Source organism: Rana temporaria, chromosome 2 (assembly GCF_905171775.1).
Source record: "Rana temporaria chromosome 2, aRanTem1.1, whole genome shotgun sequence".
Classification (NCBI taxonomy): Eukaryota; Metazoa; Chordata; class Amphibia; order Anura; family Ranidae; genus Rana; species Rana temporaria.
The window spans coordinates 448,547,924-448,567,218 of NC_053490.1; the positions used below are offsets into that span (position 1 = coordinate 448,547,924).

General features: G+C 40.6%; 1 protein-coding gene across 1 annotated transcript in view; it reads right to left on the reverse strand.

Annotated features, from left to right (window-relative positions):
* The window catches only part of PITPNM3 (PITPNM family member 3), a 762,997-nt gene that overhangs the window by 11,795 nt on the left and 731,907 nt on the right, over positions 1-19,295 (reverse strand). The window contains exons 11-12 of the mRNA XM_040338476.1: positions 4,784-4,978; positions 3,592-3,740 (exon numbers count right to left, since the gene is read on the reverse strand). Coding sequence (XP_040194410.1) covers positions 3,592-3,740; positions 4,784-4,978 — 344 coding nt within the window. The remainder of the gene's footprint in view (positions 1-3,591; positions 3,741-4,783; positions 4,979-19,295) is intronic.

The window sequence follows — 19,295 nt, forward strand, 5'->3', positions numbered from 1 at the left end:
GAGACAATTCAGCCCACTTTCTGGCCAAACTTGGAAACTTAAAGGGTCCCATAAGATGTCCCCCAACCACTACAGAGATTTTAAACACCTCAGAGTGAGGAAAAGTCTGCAGGGACCGGATGTCGACCACTGAGGAATACAATTACCAAGTTTTCACAGAGTGGTCAGGAAATTCTTTCCTAGGTCAGAGGCAGATCCACTTCTTTATAATTAGCAATTCAACCAGTTTTTCCCTGATGGTTGATGTAAGCCACCATCGTGGCATATTTAAACAGAATCCATGAGAAGTCCTTTGTACAACATCAGCAGTGAGACATAATGAACACGGGGTAGTAGTTTGTACTTACAAACTACTGCAGAACAACAAGGTAAATGTGTGACAAAGAATCAGAGGCTGCTCTACAATAGTGACATAGGGCCAAATCCTCAAAAGAGATACGACGGAGTAACTGCTGTTACTCCGTCGTATCCCTGGTCCTAACTATGGAACTGATCCACAGAATCAGTTTCCCATAGTTAGGACGAAGATCCGACATGTGTAATTGAATTACACTGTCGGATCTTAGGATGCAGTACCGCATCCGCCGCTTGGGGGCATTTTGCGTCGAAATGCCGCCTCGGGTATGCAAATTAGGACTTACGGAGATCCACGAAGCTTTTCAGCTTCGTTTTTTCTCCGTAAGTTTTATTTTGCAAACGTAAAATTAGGGCTGCTTTTACAAAGTGTAAACTGTTTACACCTTGTAAAAACAGACCTTTCTTGCTAGTGACGCGATTTTTTTTTAATTTTAATTTTTTTTTTGGCGCCGTATCTTTTTTTTTACCCGACGCAACTTTATTGTCCCGTCGCCATCCACAAAGCCCGGCGTAACGTAATTTCGCGCTATGCACGTCGGGAAAATGACGTCACGAGTATGCGCAGTACGGCCAGCGCGGGAGCGCGCCTCATTTAAATGTGAATCGCCCCCTGGAGAAGAGGAACGCCGGCCGGATTTAAGTTACACCGCTCAAAATTTCTAGGTAAGTGCTTTGTGGATCGGGCACTTAGGTAGAAATTTTGCAGCGGTGTAACTTAAATAGGAAAAATTACGTTACGCCCGCTGGCTGAGGATTTGCCCCATAGTGCATATTATCAACAAAGACCATTCACAACCCACTGCACAGCAAGAGGGGTAATTGCATGTGTGAACAAGCCACCTTAGGCTGCTGTTTAACAGTACAGAGAGAGACACTATCAAGAAAACATACTCACAATCAGTGACATGGTCAGTGACTAAGGGGCAAATCCTCAGCCAGCGGGCGTAACGTAGCGTTGAGCGGTGTAACTTAAATCCGGCCGGCGCAAGGCGTTCCTCTTCTCCAGGGGGCGATTCACATTTAAATGAGGCGCGCTCCCGCGCCGGCCGTACTGCGCATGCTCATGACGTCATTTTCCCGACGTTCATAGCGCGAAATTACTCTACGCCGGGCTTTGTGGATCGCGACGGGACAATAAAGTTGCGTCGGGTAAAAAAAAAGATACGGCACCAAAAAAAATTTTTAAAATTTAAAAAAAATCGCGTCGCTAGCAAGAAAGGTCTGTTTTTACAAGGTGTAAACAGTTTACACCTTGTAAAAGCAGCCCTAATTTTGCGTTTGCAAAATAAAACTTACGGAGAAAAAACGAAGCTGAAAAGCTTTGTGGATCTCCGAAAGTCCTAATTTGCATACCCGAGGCGGCATTTCGACGCAAAATGCCCCCAGCGGCGGATGCGGTACTGCATCCTAAGATCCGACAGTGTAATTCAATTACACATGTCAGATCTTCGTCCTAACTATGGGAAACTGATTCTGTGGATCAGTTCCATAGTTAGGACCAGGGATACGACGGAGTAACAGCAGTTACTCCGTCGTATCTCTTTTGAGGATTTGGCCCTAAGTCCCCATAGGACACAGTACATAAAGAGGCATTACCCACAAAGTAACATGCAGAGTCCTGTATTGCAGAAATGATCAATGGCCTTTCATTACTAAGGCACCACAGACAGCAGCATGAAAAGTTACAGTATGAGACCCCCAGACCCAGCTGTACATTTGCCACGTGCAGCACGTCAGTGTCCTCAGATGGGACACCATCTATATGAGCTATTTAGGACCACTGGAGCCCATGCAGCTCCCTAAGATCACTATGTTGTACTGACAGAAGTACACAGAGTCAGGCCTCTGCACAATAGGAGTACAAATGGCATGCACATTTGCAGAAACTCAGTCTCACATACAGCCCTTGATAAGCATAATGTGATTGTGACAGCACAGAAAATAATAACAGGGACAAGCATTAAAGTGAAAGTGAGCAGAATGCCACAAGAGCTGAATGATGGTGTACTAGCAGGTGTTAGAAGGTCCCTATAGAGACAATAGCAGGAGTCCTATTAGGCACAAGTGTATCAGACCTCCCAAACTGCAGTGGCCAGTTTCCAAAGAAGGTAAGACCTCCTCACCCAGCACTAGAGCACTTGACATGTCATAAGTATTATATCACTAAGTGCTGGGAGATTGTCAAAGTGTCTCCTGTCAATAATTGCAGTAAAATGTAGGTTACTCTCACCTCTTTGCTTTGTGACTCCTGTGAGGTCCACTAATTGTAATGGGTTGGCATAGGCTCTATCTGCTGTCCAACTGGCTGTCAGAGACTGTAGTTGTATGTGTATTTGGAATTGAAACCCTTCTCATGCAACATCCTCCTTCTGTGTGCATCTATGTACATACACATATAAATAGCCACCATATAATCCAGATATGGATTAAATATTAAATCATGTTATGTACTAGAAAAAGTAATGTAATGGGTCTCGCAGCAGCACATAAAACTGGAAGGATGGGGATACTGCAAGTCAATCCAACTCTACTAAATTGCACAATGCTGTCTATCTAACAGTGAGCGCATCCAGAAAGAATCGGAGAGCAGCGCTATGACCTCATTAGTGTGCTGACTCGTTCATTGTCTGTTCACAGGCTAGAGAATTTCTCATCAGCAGTGTATTCTGCAGAGAGGTCGCAGGACCTTGCAGTGTTGTATGACAGAAATGTCTGGATCATAGGTTGAAAAGAAATACAAATCCTTTGGAAGTTGAAACACTTTGCATTTATGTGTTTAGATGTGTTTCCTGCTTTTTGTCCGAAGTTCAAATTCTGAGCATCAAACTAGTCACTGTGCACAATAAACAGTAGATCCCTCATCACAGATTTTTTTTTAAACCGGAACTCAACAACTAGGAAGATGATTGTCCTTTTCAGCTAAGCCATAGATGCAGTTGACAGTTTAATTCAAATTTAAATTAATAAACAAAGAATAAATCAATTTAATAGATTCATTTATTCTTTGTTTTTTCATTTATATTTGATTACCATTTGCATCACTTAAGATTTGTTCAGTAATTACTCAAAAAAAACTTTCTCAATAACAAGATGTTAATGGTATAAAGAAAATGGCAAATAGGCATAATTAAAACGATATAGTAAAAGTTAAAAAGGCACTTTTTCTTGTCTAGAGATGGCTTTCCAACTAACGAAACTCAAAACTATGTTCTGTTTTAATAAATGCTGTCTTACCTGTCTCAAAATAAAGGCCGCCACATCTGTTGACTCCCAGTAGCTGGCATGGAAAAGATGAGGCAATGCCACAGTTGGGAAGGCAGTGAGCACATCAGGACAATATAAAGCATAGTCAATACGCTTTGTTCCCCACCAGTTAGCTGTAACTATAACCATGAAAGACAAAACAAAATGATAAAAATTGCTAGAAGCTGTTCATGCCTTCTGATACCTGCTCAACGCAAAACAATAACACATTGAGAAAATCAAAATTATATTTCAATTTGTGGTCCAAAAAGCAAATTTTCCCTGCAAAACTCTCATTTGAACCTTGGGTGGGTTTGCTGTATCTAAATTAATCTTTGGGAGATTAAATCATTTTGTCCAATTGTTTCTGGGCCATATTCTGAGTAAAGTTACGATGGAGTAACTCAGGATACTCCATCGTAACTCCCTTTTTTGACCCGTGTATCTATGCTCCTGATTCTTAGAATCATTTTTGCATAGATACACTTAAGATCCGCCATCTGTAAGTCACTTACACTGGCGGATCTTAAATGCAATGACGCCGGCCGCCGCTAGATGGCATTTACATGAAGGAGTCATTTGCATATGCAAATGATCCTTCTACGCCGATTCACGAACGAGTTCGCGTCGCGTAACCGTCGCTAACGTCGTTTGCGTAAGCGGAAACTTACCCCTGCTATATGAGGGGTAAGTTTCCGCAAGTCTCGCGTAGGCCATGTTACGGATGGCGTCGGGTCCCCGTCGTGTTTTTTCGTCAGATACGTCGTTTACGTAAGTCGTTCTTGCATACGACTTTACGTCAATGACGCACACGTCGGCGTCATTGACGTTTTCCGCCGAGAACTGGAGCATGCGCACTGGGCTTTTTGCAGCCCGGCGCATGCCCAGTTCTTTTGTATCGGGGACGCGCTTCATTTGAATAGAAGCCGCCCCCTTGGAGATCCGCCAGGCTACGCCGGGACACTTACACTCCGCTGTCCCAACTTATGGAGCAAGTGGTTGGGGAATACAACACCTGCTCCAGTAAGTTGGGACAGCGCCCTAAGCGCAGCAGGCGGAGATTTACTCAGAATATGGCCCTCTGTATTTAGACTGTTCTCATTTTATTAATTGTGTGATTGGCATCATAAAACATCATTGTGTACAGTAGTTGGTTTTCCCTTAGGTTTGAAGGTTGACTTACCATTCGCGATCTTTGCCGACGGCAAGCTTTCTGAAGAACTAGACAACTCGCTGTTCATGCTCACCAGGCTGGATTTTCTACCCTTTACCTGGGTGGGGGTGGATACATTGGACAATGCAGGAGTCTCTGTAGAGGGGGAAATGCTGCTTGCAGAATTTTCAACAAACGCTGAACTACATGCTTGAATGCCATCCACTGGGAAAAAAAAGGGAAAGCATAAAGTAATGTGCAGTCACTCTTCACCGATAACCAGCATGAGCAACGTGAATGAACATTTTTATTCATAGAAATGTATTGCAGATTAGCAGATTTTAGCTTAAGCAGTTGTTGAAGAGAGAGCTCATCTGTGTGCTCTTACATAACATTTATTTGGCAGCACTGCGACTTAGTGATAGAAATTTGGTTTTGTAATGCTGATGTTCTGGGTTTAATGCACACAAGAAATACAACTTTGTACTTACATCTTCCAGCTGCTGTATCGGCAGTGCTGTAGCTTAGTACTGCAAAATGGTCTGTATGGTATTTGTACCATATAATTTAACAGTTGATAGTATAGTTACAGTACAATTCAAAACAAGAGGGTTAGGAAAGCCTTGATCGTGAGAATGTACAATCTAATAGCAGCATTCCTAAGTCCTTCTGAGGCTCTTGTTTAAACAGCTATCTCCATCTTCTTCCCTCTCCCTCTCTCTGCTTTCTTTTCTGAAGGGACTTATTATAATAAGTTGCACACCGGCTATACAATACTTTTTTTCAGCAGCTGAGTGATACATTGGTTCATACGCTCATCTGCTCCCCATGTCCAACATGCGGGAGACCAAGGCTGGTGCCCCTGCCTTGACTGTCGTCGAGTGCTGTTCATATTGGGTAAGCAATTTAGTAACCACCTCCCCCATCATTGTTATTATTTTACATGCTATTAACCACTAGCCGACCAGCCGCCATCATTATACTGCGGAAAATCGACTCGTTCCCGCAAATCACTGTAGATGTATGTTGGCACCTTTAAGAGCGATAGCAGGCACGCACTCGGGACCAAATGCGTGTGGCCAGCGGGCACAATGTCCGTCGGCCACCTGCGATCGTGGGCATGAGAGTCAGAAGGGGGATTTGTGTGTGTACAAATCCCTGTTCTGACAGGAGAGAAGAGACAGATCATCTGTTTCTACTAATTAGGAGCAGCGATCTGTCTCCCTCCTCCTCTAGTCAGTCCTATCCCCCACAGTTAGAAATATTCACTAGGGAACATATTTAACCCCTTGATCGCCCCCTAGTGTTAGCCCCTTCCCTACCAGGGACATTTACACAATCAACATTTACGTAATCAGTGCATTTTTATAGCACTGATCACTGTATAAATGTCAATGGTCCCAAAAATGTGTCAAAAGTGTCCGATCTATCGGCCGCAAGGTCGCAGTCCCGCTAAAAATCGCAGATCGCCACCATTACTAGTAAAAAAAAATAATACAAATGCCATAAATCTTTCCCCTATTTTGTAGACACTATAATGTTTGCGCAAACCAATCAATGTACGATTATTGCAATTGTTTTACCAAAAATATGTAGAACAATATATATTGGCCTAAACTGATGAAGAAATTCCTTGTTTTCCATTTTTTTGGGGGATAATTATAGCAAAAAGTATAAAATATTGTTGTTGTTTATTTCAAACTTGACGCTTTTTTTGTTTATATCACGTGTTTTGGTGATAAAATACCACCAAAAGAAAGCTCTATTTGTGGGAAAAAAAGGATGTAAATTTTGTTAGGGTACAGCGTCGCACGGCCGCGCAATTGTCAGTTAAAGCCACGTAGTGCAGTAACGCAAAAATGGCCTGGTCATTAAGGGGAAAAATCTTCCGGGGCTGAAGTGGTTAAAAGTGTCATTAAGTTATTATGTTTCTCTTACAGATTGTACTTTATATAATTCCTCCTGAAGAAGTGGTTGTTGCTGCGAAACATGTAGAGAACACGTACATTGAGGATTTATTATACCTTGTGTCCTCAGCTTATGTCTAAGGGTATCATATTGCCAGCAGAAGTTGTCTATAGTAGTCCAATGACACACAATTTGAAGATGTTTTTTATTCATGTATGTGGATAAGTGTTCTGTAACGGTCAGGGGTTAACGCCATTACGATATTCCATTCCACCAACCCACGACAGCTTATCGACACTCCACAATCCAGCAGACAGGACCCATTGGATTTCCCCCAGGAAAACGAGACACACAGCTCTGTTCTCTGGTTCCAAACGAATAGCCTTTAATGGTAAACTCAGGCTTCTTATATACAGTCAGTAATAAAATAACAATGGCTTAACTCCACCCACAACATGATACAAGGAACTCAATACACATTTTTAGTCAGACTTTCTGGCACCGATATAATCTACATGAGTTAATTACTAACCATTTACCCAGACGAGGTGACTCCGAGATAAGCTCTTTTAACCTCAATACAATACACATTCCTTTAGTAAACATAAGTCAGACATCTGACCTTTTAGATTGTGTTAATTCGCATTCCACATCTATCATCAATATAACTTTCACACAATACAGTGTTAATTAGCATCACACAATGAACAGGTCTTTAGAAGCCAGACCAAGGCTAGTTTACATGACAGTAGCAGACTTAATTACCCCCTTAACAGCATATTGACCTGTTGGGTTCAGAATTAACCACCTGTAATATTTCAAGATATCCTGCAATACATTATGAATTATCATTACTGTCCCATCTCATGTAATTCAAGATATCAGTTCTCAGTCATCCTATGCCCCTAGTGGACATAGGATGACCCTAGACACAATAGTCATTGGTGAAGCTGAAACAGGAGTACCCCACATCCTTCAAGAGCCTCTGGGTCCTACGGGCCATACCGTTACATGTTCCTTTAAACATTTTTGTATAAATAAAAATTAGATTTGTATTATGTCATTGTAAATATTTGGGTACGGAGAGCATAGTGGGGGTTGCCCTCCCCCCGTTTTCCATAATTACTACTGTAAGGATGATGGTACCCCCCTATCCTTTAATTCACTGGATTTGTTAGAGGCCTATACTTTATAATGTGTAGGGGCAATGCAATTCCCACAACCTAAGTGCATAACCTTACATTTTTCAGCATTTAAGTGTATTTGTAGGCAGATATAATTTAATAATTTATGTATTCATTTTGTAACCTCTTTTCTGGATTCTGGATTAAAAAAAAATGAAAAAAATCTCAACATTTTAACCAGGGCTGGAGATGCTAGTAAAATCGAATTGGTGGGCAATGCATTACCCCAGTCTATATACTTGCTACCCACAATGGAGTTAAATCATATGAAGCTTTAAAAGACTTATTGAACGTCAATCAGTTAGAAGTGTCTTATTACATACATTAAGAACATTTTATACAGCCCAAAACTCCACAATATTGAGAACCCTTTGAATTACCGTAATTTAAATGATTCTTGCTGATCAGGAATTTTTACCCAATAAGTGTGCTTTTACCCAATCCTTTGCACCAAACTGGGAGGAAGAACTAAAGTCCAGTGTATCCTGTAAGCAGAGAACTGGGAAGATATGTAGAATGCAACCATCTGTTCTGTCGTGTAATGGTAGTGGAATCTATACATGATTACAGCAATGATACTATGTTGCTGTTTAATCTGCTGTGGAAAAATGGAAAGAAACTGCGCTAAAATATCAAAGAAAGAAGAGAGAAAAGAACCTGCAACGTAGTCACAGTCTATTCACTCCGAGAGCTGCGATTACCATGTAAACAATAGATACAAGAAAAAGATGTGAGAAGAATATAAATTGCGCTACCTCTAAAGCAGAAAACACTTGTTGAAAACACAAAATTATGAATTTACAAATAGGTGATATATGATGATATATATAGACCTCACTACTATATCAAAACATTGGGGTTTGATGGTCACTAGGGTGCACTATACAGCAATCTCAAAAACCCTCCAGTAATAATGAAAAGTGATATAATGGTGACTAATACATTTCGATCAAGCAACATATATATACACAATAACTGAAAATAAAATATAGTTAAAAATAGGAAGAAGTAATATTTTACGAAACGGACGTAGGGTGGAGCATCACACTGTCGTCACCCAAGAAGCTCCAAACGTTCCCCCAGGGACGGGTGCCTGAGAGTTTGTGTACCGGCCGGAACATCAGATTCAAGGTGATTTTTTAACTGCATGATTGTAAGTGCAATACTACTTTTTAATACATTATTTTACTCATTTAATACACTATGTGGAGCTGTTATTGTGTCTTACAAGGTGTGCATTGAAGCCGGTGAAATTACTTGTGAATGAGACCCATTAGGACCGTATATGTCTGAACTGCAAGACTGGGAATGACTACCTAATACATGCTGTTTATGATCCCCTGTCATAAGGGATCGTGGAAATCTGGTAAGGAGCCAATCCATAGTCTGGTGGAGGATACATCACTGTTTTCATTTTCACACGCTTTTCAACTAATCTGAAATGTGGCACAAATACACAGGTGTTTGAAATCTCATCTGTTAAATATTTATGGACTTTTATTGTCACAATTTCTATTTTTTTTTATTATTATTTTTATTTTATTTAACTATTTTTAACTATATTTTATTTTCAGTTATTGTATATATATATGTTTCTTGATCGAAATGTATTAGTCACCATTATATCACTTTTCATTATTACTGGAGGGTTTTTGAGATTGCTGTATAGTGCACCCTAGTGGCCATCAAACCCCAATGTTTTTGATATAGTAGTGAGTTCTATATATATCATCATATATCACCTATTTGTAAATTCATAATTTTGTGTTTTCAACAAGTGTTTTCTGTTTAATCTGCTGTCCTATCCCCAACTCTTCATTTCTTTATAAGGATTCAAGTTGTGAGAACCATTAAGCATATTTGGTGAGGTGTAAAAAAAAAACTCTCCTATTGCCTGTTCTTCTCCTTTTTCCTTATTTATTACTATAAGGTTGCATGTCATAGGCACTGTGGGCCAGATTCATGTAGAATCGCGGCGGCGTAACGTATCGCCACAATGCACTTGCAATGAAAACCTACGCCGGCGGCCTCCGGCGTAAGCCCGCGTAATTCAAAGGGGCATGTGCCATTTATATTAGGCGCATGCTCCGTTTTGAAATTCCGTTTTGAAATTCCCGCCGTGCTTTGCGCGAAGTGACGTCATTTTTTCGAACGGCGACGTGCGTATCGTACTTTCGTATTCCCGGACGTCTTACGCAAAAAGAAAACATTTTTAAATTTCGCGGGAACGACGGCCATACTTTATACAGCACATACGTGTGCTGTGTAAAGTTAGGGCACCAAAAACGGCGACTAACTTTGCGACAGGAAACTAGACTAGCAGCGACGTAGCGAACGCGAAAAACCGTTGTGGATCGCCGTAACTACTAATATGCATACCCGACGCTGGTTTACGACGCAAACTCCCCCCAGCGGCGGCCGCGGTATTGCATCCTAAGATCCGACAGTGTAAAACAATTACACCTGTCGGATCTAAGGGCTATCTATGCGTAACTGATTCTATGAATCAGTCGCATAGATACTCTGAGAGATACGACAGAGTATCTGAGATACTCCGTCGTATCTCGGCTGTGAATCTGGCCCTGTAAACCCATGCCATGTTATTTAATTATTTGGCCTTTCTTTGGACTGTCTCAATTAAGATGATAGCTGGTTATTCCTACTTTTAATATCCATGGATTTTTTTTTTACTATTTTTTAAAGTTATTATTTATTTGTGCATTCCAAATATCCATTTATTTCAAGGCTATCTTGAAAGGCTTGTCAATAAAAACTTTCCATTTTCATAAAAGGCGGTCTACTCATTTTAGTTATGCAAGTACTGTTTATACTTACCTCTTGTAACATAAACTCAGTGAAAATTTCAGTAAAATTATTGAACCATAAATTCTGGCTTTACAGAATTACAAATATTTTGCCAGGTAAGATAGTTAACACATTACATTTTAACTATGCAATTAGGTGTTAAAATGTAATTTAATATTTCTAAATAAACCCAGGCAGCACGACTTTGGGGGCGACTCGGCAAGGCGATCTCAAGGCGACTTGAGAGGCAACTTGCAAAATGACTTCTGTATTGAAGTCAATGCAAGTCGCCCCCAAAGTCGTACAGGAACCTTTTTCTAAGTAGGAGTGACTTGCGTTGCTCCTAGTAGAACGGTTCCATTGACTACTGCGGACCGCGATTTGTCAGGCGGCTGAGTCGCCTGACAGGTCGCCCCTGTGTGAACCGGCTCTAAAAACTTTATTTGAAACTAGTACAGCATTTTTCAGTTGGAATATATGGATCAGCATTTTTTAATTACCATATTTATAACAATTGTATTTAAATTACCAATTCTTTTAAACTACCCACTACAATTCACACCTGAGATTACAATGCTAATTATATTATTTACAATACAGTTGCTCTAAAGAAAACGTGTAAGTTAGGTAACCTTTATTCATTTCAGCTGCAGCATTGTCACCTAAGCAAGCAATTGTGATGTTTGGCCACTGGAGAATGAACACATCTACAGAAAGTTCCTACACAAAGTCTGCAGGATACAAACAGTATGGAGAAAAATCATGAACAAAGTGACAGAGAAGTACTGAATTAAAAAAAAAAAAACAATGTGATCCTATTTTACTTACAGCATTCTACAAAACTAAGTATTAATCTATGAGAGTTTGGTTCTACTGTAAGTTTACTTGGAATTGCTACTTTTGGATTATTTATAAGTACAACAAAAAGAATAAAGCATTTGTTTTATTACACTTGACAAAAATAAATAAAAGCTAATTTAGACATGGCTGATCTTTGATACACCCATGCCAATTCACTGCTGTTAGAGTGTTCTAATCTATATATTTATGTATTTCCCCTTAAAATACTTTTAAATAATTACACCCAACAGAAGGCAGGCTTCTGTCAGTTTCCATTCTAGCTTTTTACTCTTCTTAACCACTTAAGACCCGGACCATTATGCAGGTTAAGGACCTTGCCCCTTTTTGCGATTCGGCACTGCGTCGCTTTAACTGACAATTGCGCGACGTGGCTCCCAAACAAAATTGGCGTCCTTTTTTTCCCACAAATAGAGCTTTCTTTTGGCGGTATTTGATCACCTCTGCGGTTTTTATTTTTTGTGCTATAAACAAAAGTGGAGCGACAATTTTGAAAAAAATTCAATATTTTTTACTTTTTTCTATAATAAATATCCCCCAAAAATATATAAAAAAATATATTTTTTCTCAGTTTAAGCGGATACATATTCTTCTACATATTTTTGGTAAAAAATCGCAATAATTGTGACATTATGGCGGACACATCGAACAATTTTGACACATTTTTGGGACCATTGTCATTTTCACAGCAAAAAGTGCTATAAAAATGCACTGTTTACTGTGAAAATGACAATTGCAGTTTAGGAGTTAACCACTAGGGGGCACTGTAGGGGTTAAGTGCGACATCATATGTGTTTCTAACTTTAGGGGGGCGGGGCTGGACGTGTGACGTCAGTGATCGTCTTTCCTTATATCAGGGAACAGACAATCGCTGACACTGCCACAATGAAGAACGGGGAAGGTGTGTTTACACACACCTCTCCCAGTTCTTCAGCTCCGGTGACCAATCGCGTGACACCGGCGGCGATCGGGTTGGCGGGTCCCGCGGGGACGGTCACAGAGCTTCGGACCGGGTCGCGAGCGCGCCGCCGGTGGCACGCTCGCGACCCCACGGCTGGGCTTAAAGAGACACGTACAGGTACGTGATTGTGCCCAGCCGTGCCATTCTGCCAACGTATATCGTCGGTAGGGGGTCCTTAAGTGGTTAAAGGGGTTGTAAAGGTTTGTTATCTAAATAGGTTCCTTTAAGCTAGTGCATTGTTGGTTCACTTACCTTTTCCTTCGATTTCCCTTGTTTCCCTTGCTTGTCCCTGTTTATTTTCTTTGTCTGAATTTCTCACTTCTTGTTCCTCCTCAGTAAGCTTTCCATCATCATCCGAGCCGTTCTGGCTGGGGGTTAGTCAGCCAGAACAGCTTACTGAGGAGGAACAGGAAGTGAGAAATTCAGACAAAAAAAATAAGAAAAGAAACATTTAGAAGGGAAATCAAAAGAAAAGGTAAGTAAACCAACAATGCACTAGCTTAAAGGAACCTATTTAGAAAATAAAAAACAAACCTTTACAACCCCTTTAAATAAAGTATGACTGTTTCGGGGTGTTCCATCGGACAATTTAAGAAAATATACATATATGGTTTTAAGGTTTATTAATTGCTAAACTTATCTTAGGGCACATATAGATGGATGTGTGGATCTCATACTTTATTTTATTTCCTTTTGTTATGGCATAATTGCACCTTTTCTTGTGTTAGGCAAGTAACATTGAATGGGGAACGTGGAGTATTTTCTCCTCCGTATTATCTAGCATCAGCAGCTCTTGTTTTGAAAGATGAAAAAAAAAAAATGAATTTAAGAGTTTCGTCTTTTTATTTGTCCTTTACAATTATATTTCCAAAGTCACCTTTTATAGAACTTATATTATCAGACACCTTGAGCTTTTATGTGGGAATGTGTAGCTATTCTTTTTATTCAAGTTTCCAAAGCACACTTGGAAGTTAATAGGCTAATACGTGTTTCTCCTATTTGTTTTCTGCCTTTATATATATATATATATATTTTCAAATCTTAGGGGGTTGGTGTTGTCCACAAATGTTTGTACAATTATAAAGTACATTTTCCCAGTAGTTAACCTGGAAGTAGGAGTTGAGATATTAGAACGTTTCAGAACCATAACATTAATGCTTCCGCACAGTGTTTTTTGGAGATAAGACAGGGATTAAACCCTGATTGCTCACTGAAGGATTGACACTTAAACTACTTAATTATGAGAATGACTCTGACTGGTCTCTGTACGTAAACTTTAACTTTTAATAACTTATTTTATTATGTGTTAAATAAGTAGTCTGCTAAATTTGATATGATGGTAGCAACTGTGTGTCTCTTGCATTACACACTCAGTAAAAGGCTTTAGAGCAGCCATCATTAAATGGTGGCTTGTCAGTGTACAGTGCCACATCCCCACTATTTCGTGGCTCCCAGGCCGGGCCGCAAAGTAAGACGTGATGCCTTGTGCGTGCCCCAGCCCCCTGCTGCTCGTTGTCGAACGGATTCTGCCTCTCACTCGGCCTGCAGCAAGGTATGATGTGATATGTACACCCACCCCCTTCAGCAGGACTCTCGGGGCAGCTCTCGCCCCCTGCAGATTGTTACCTCTGCTGGCTTCACTCTGATGGGCACATTTTATGTTAAGGGGCGTTCTGATGGACACATATTTATGCTAAGGTTCACGCTCATGGGCACATTTTATGTTAAAGGAAAATGTTTTTTCACCTTAATGCAATCTATGCAATAAGGTGAAAAAACATCTGATGCTTCCGCCCCTCCCCCGAGCCCCCGTTATACTTACCTGACCCCTCGAAAGTCCCGCGCGCGGTCCTGAAATCCTCTTCGCCGCTCAGCCTGGCCGCTGTCTGGCTAGAGCAGATGGATTGAGAGCAGCGCAGCCATTGGCTGGCGCTGCTGTCAATCACATCCAGTGATGTGGCGCGCCGAGGGGCGGGGCAGAGTATGGCCGCTCGCTGTATCACGGCAGGGTGCCCGCAATTACTAACCGCTATGCGAGCTCTCGCATGACTGTGGTGACTAATTACAGGAAGGACCAGAGACAGCCGCAGAGGGACCCCAGAAGACGTGGACCCGGGGCACTCTGTGCAAAACGAATTGCACAGTGGAGGTAAGTATAACATGTTTGTTATTTAAAAAAAAAAATGTTTTCCTTTAGTAACCCTTTAAGGGGCTTGCTAATGAGCACATATTGTTGTGTCCATCAGCGTGCCTCTTAACATAAAACATTAGACCTACCTAAGTTCTCATTTTTTCTATTTGTATTGTATTTTTAAATGATTTTCTTAAAGTTATTACACTGAAAAAGAAAGACAGTACAACTCTAAGTCCCTTTGTACTGTCAACCCTGACCTAATGGGTGCCAACAAAGCTCTAGACCCTCCCTCTCTTCCCATCTTCCACCTTCACTTTTTACCCTCTTTACCTTCCCCTCCCTCTCTCTCTCTCTCTCTCTCTCTCTCTCTCTCTCTCTCTCGCTATCCTCATTCCTTCCTCCATGTCTTTATATAACACATAACAGTTTTATTTATATAAATATATATATATATATATATATATATATATATATATATATATATATATATATATATATATATATATATATATATATATATACTAAGTGATTGTAAATGATCACCTTGTAAAACAACCCATTCAGTTTAAAATATAAATTGAAGGCAAAACATTTTTGTATAGATATAAAAAAAACATTTTAAATACCTTTTCCCCTTTTTTATAAAAAATTACATTCCCTCAGTTCTCAGCTGCATATAAGCTGGGGGTAGGAGAAGCAGAAGCACACTGAGCTACCCAATGAATGGATGTGTCAGGACAAGTCTGATCATTGAAGGAGAGCACACTGAGTTCCCAGCATAGCTAGAGAACTGACCATGGTGTGTTCTCCTGCTTAGTGTGGTCATTTTTTAATAGGAAAGCAGAAGAACTGGCAGGAACACCAGGGAGTTCCCATAAAGGAAACAATACAAAGAGAACAGGAGACTTTATACACAAGTACAGTGTATAGCAGGCACATATCAGTAATATGAAATGCTGGGGTAACAAACAGTTTAAATAACAGTGTTACAGCTAGATGAATAACTTATTATGGGATAGACTTTAGTCTCAATGTTCCTACCCCTATCTGTTTCCTCTGTTTGCAGTGCAGTGTGCAGTGAGACTTTCTTGTTGTATTTATTCAAATTATACTTTGAGCCTATCAGGGTTCTGTGCTTTGATGACTATTAAAAGCAGAACTTGTTCAGCAGGGTAGCCATTTTCCTCACTGAAACATTATTAAATACAGCTTAATCAAACCAACTGAACCTTGCTTGCATGCCTAATAAGGCATGCAATAGCCAGAATAGTGCCTTTATACGGTCTTTTCACTAGATACATGTTCGCACAAATAATGAAATGATTATTTGTGAGGTTCATTTCCCATATTTGATGCACTACCCTCTTAATATCCCATTATTAACAACCACATGTTTATTGTTTATTGTTTATTGCTTATTGCTTGTATAGCGTAGAATCACCCGAAGGTATTGAAACGCTTCCAGACCTTAACAACAGGACCGAGTGTTACAGGCATAAATTAACATGGTAACAATATAAAATATGTACCACAATTAAAATCAAATAATAAAACAACAATATAACACCATAAAACCAATACAGTACAAAAACCATAGAAATCACATAAGACCAAAAGAGAGACAACACACAATTCCCAACAGATCTAGCAGTGCTTCCCGCCAGAATGACCCTAACCTCACTCTTCCTATCAATCTGCCTCTGCCCACAGATAGGTTTTTAGATCCCTCCTGAATGTGGGTAGGTCAGGACTCTGTCTAAGACTTAGGGGAAGTAGATTCCATTCTCTCGGGCCAAGGACAGAAAAAGCCCTACCCCCCCATTTTTTCAGCCGACTCTTTGGCTGTTCCAAACGGAATTGGCAGCTCCATCTAAGGGAGCGGCCAGTAACATGTCTATTTAATTTCTCACAGAGATAGGTGGGTCCTAGCCCGTGAAACGCTTTAAAAACAAGTGTTAGAATTTTAAAACGCACCCTCTGACCAACTGGCAGCCAATGCAGGGCAGCCTGATGTCTCGCGGTGGGGCAGTGGCCTCTGAGATTTAATGCAAGCCTTACCGCCTGATTCTGGACTTTTTGAAGTCTCCTAATCTGGACTTGAGGCAGTCCAGCCAGGAGACCATTACAATAGTCCAGATGTGGAAGGACCAGAGCTTGCACTACCGAGATCCTTTCCAGATCTGACAGAAAAGGCAAAATGCGGTAAAGAAGCCGCATCTTAAAATGGCAGTTCTTGACAACCTGACCGACATAGGGGATTAGCGTAAAGTCACTGTCAATTAGGACCCCTAGTGTCCCCACCGTGTCGGCCGTCCGCGGGCACACCCCTGCCCCATCGGGCCATGATAACACCCAGTGTCCCTCAGGAATATTCCCTGATCTCAGAACCTTGGTTTTGGCCTGGTTTAGCTGCAGGTAGTTAGCTGCCATCCAGTTTTTTATGATCTCTAAACCTGCTACCAACTTGGCCTCCGCCTCTGGCTCATTGGTAAATAGCCCACTCCCCAGGAATCTTCATGTCATACTAACCAGGAAAGATTAACACAGTTCCTAAATAATGTAAATGGTCAAAACAGATTTAACCACTTCAGCCAAAAAAAAAGAGCAACAATTTTGAAAAAACAAAACAAAATGTTTTACTTTCTGCTATAAAACATTTCCAAAAAAATAGAGAATGTATTCATCAGTTTAGGCCGATATGTATTCTGCTACATATTTTTGGTAAAAAAAAAAAAAAGAATCACAATAAGCGTATATTGATTTTTTTGCACAAAAGTTATCGCTTCTACACAATAGGGGATAGATTTATGAAATTTTTATGATTTTTTTTTTTACTAGTAATCGTGGCGATCAGTGATTTTTAGCAGGACTGCGACATTGCGGCTGACAGATCGGACACCTAACTGACCTTTTGGACACTTTTAAAGTAATCAGTGCTAAAAATATGCACTGTTATTGTACTAATGACAATGGCAGGGAAGGGGGTTAACATTAGGGGCGATCAAGGGGTTAAATGTTTCCCTGCAGGAGTTTTCTAACTGTATGGGGGACTGGTGACTGGGGAAACACACAGATCCGTCTTCCTGCTTAGCAGAAAGACAGAATCTGTGTGATCTCCCCTGTCATAAAGGAGATCTACCTTGTTTACACAACGATTGTGGGTGGACAGCGGACATCGAGACCCTGGGACCCACTGATTGGCTCCCCTGCTGGCCAATGAGAGCGTGCGACCACCCACAATAGCGAGTTCCCGAGCCAATGTACACCTGCGGCGGTTTGCGGGATTGTGCCACGTTGCCGCAGTATAATGACAGCAGCTGGTCGGCAAGCGGTTAAATACAATTTTCCATATCTGAAGAATCTAGGTTGTTTTAGGTTGAAGAGCTAAACGCCAATTGCATGGCTCACATGCCTGTCACACAGAATCATTTCCCATCATCTGGACCTGACAGAAGGGAATAGGGGACATGACTGAATGATATAACAAATAGACTGTTGAGTGGTTTTGTGATAATAAAAAATAGAGGTTCATTCAAAGTACAATGTACTGACATTGTCATTTATTACGGGCAACTAACTTTGTCATACATTAGCCCAAGTCACAGATAAGAGGATCTTTTATACACTGCTTCTAAAGGCTTTGGCACAAATGGGATTTCAATTGAAATGACTTGCTCGTGCATGTACGAACATGTCTTGTGAGAGAAATAAAGTGATAGTTCTTTATAGCACAAACCACAGCATCAGGTTTCTGATTGCTATATAGTACCTTTCATTCCCTAAAGCAGTTTTCAGAATGGCAGGCGGTCCAACCCACCTTCAGAACAGCTGTAGAATTTACTTTCGGGCATCTTGACTTATCATTAAGACTATCACTATTTACTTCACTATACAGAACCATCAAGTAGACATGTGCACACTGAAATATTTTGTTTCGGAATTTCGTTTTCTGAAAAATACATTTATTTAGTTACTCCTGAAATTCGATATGTAACCTCTGAGAGTAGAAAATAAGTAGACATTTAAAGGGGGCGTACCATCATCCAGGATATAGAAATATATATATATTGGTTCTAAGGTCCCCAAACCAAAGAGCCAAAAAGGGGGAGTTGGGGCCATGGTATGACTATCACGGTACTAGTAACATAGGTATAAAATGTAAAGGAGAACAGGTAAATAATAAAACATTTTTTATTGAATACAATATCAATAAAGACACAATAGAGGAATACAGAGTTAAAAACTAAACAACCAACATAACACCAGTGTAGTAGTCCCCAGGGGGGGGGGGAGAAGAACAGTGGGTTGAGAGTAATATCGAACATCTTTACTTTATACTTACTTGTGCCCATCGCAACTACACATGACCATGCCATCTTAGGTTATTTGCCCCTATTCTGCATATGCCTCCAGCGTTTCCAAGCTGTTGTTCGAAGTTTACCTTGATGCCCACTATATATTGGGCATTCATTATCAAAAGCCAATGTAGTTCTATTGTATTTATATTGTGTTATTCTACGTTTATTTTCACATTGCCTTATATATTTTGTGCTTACACATTGCCTACCTACCTATATGGACTCGGCTGCTCACCTCTCCCACTACCTACGGGTTCCAGTGGATGGCCCCGGGTGCCTCCCCCCCTTGGTGACCCACTCATCGTCTCCACAGGAGCACTAGCCCCGCCTCTGG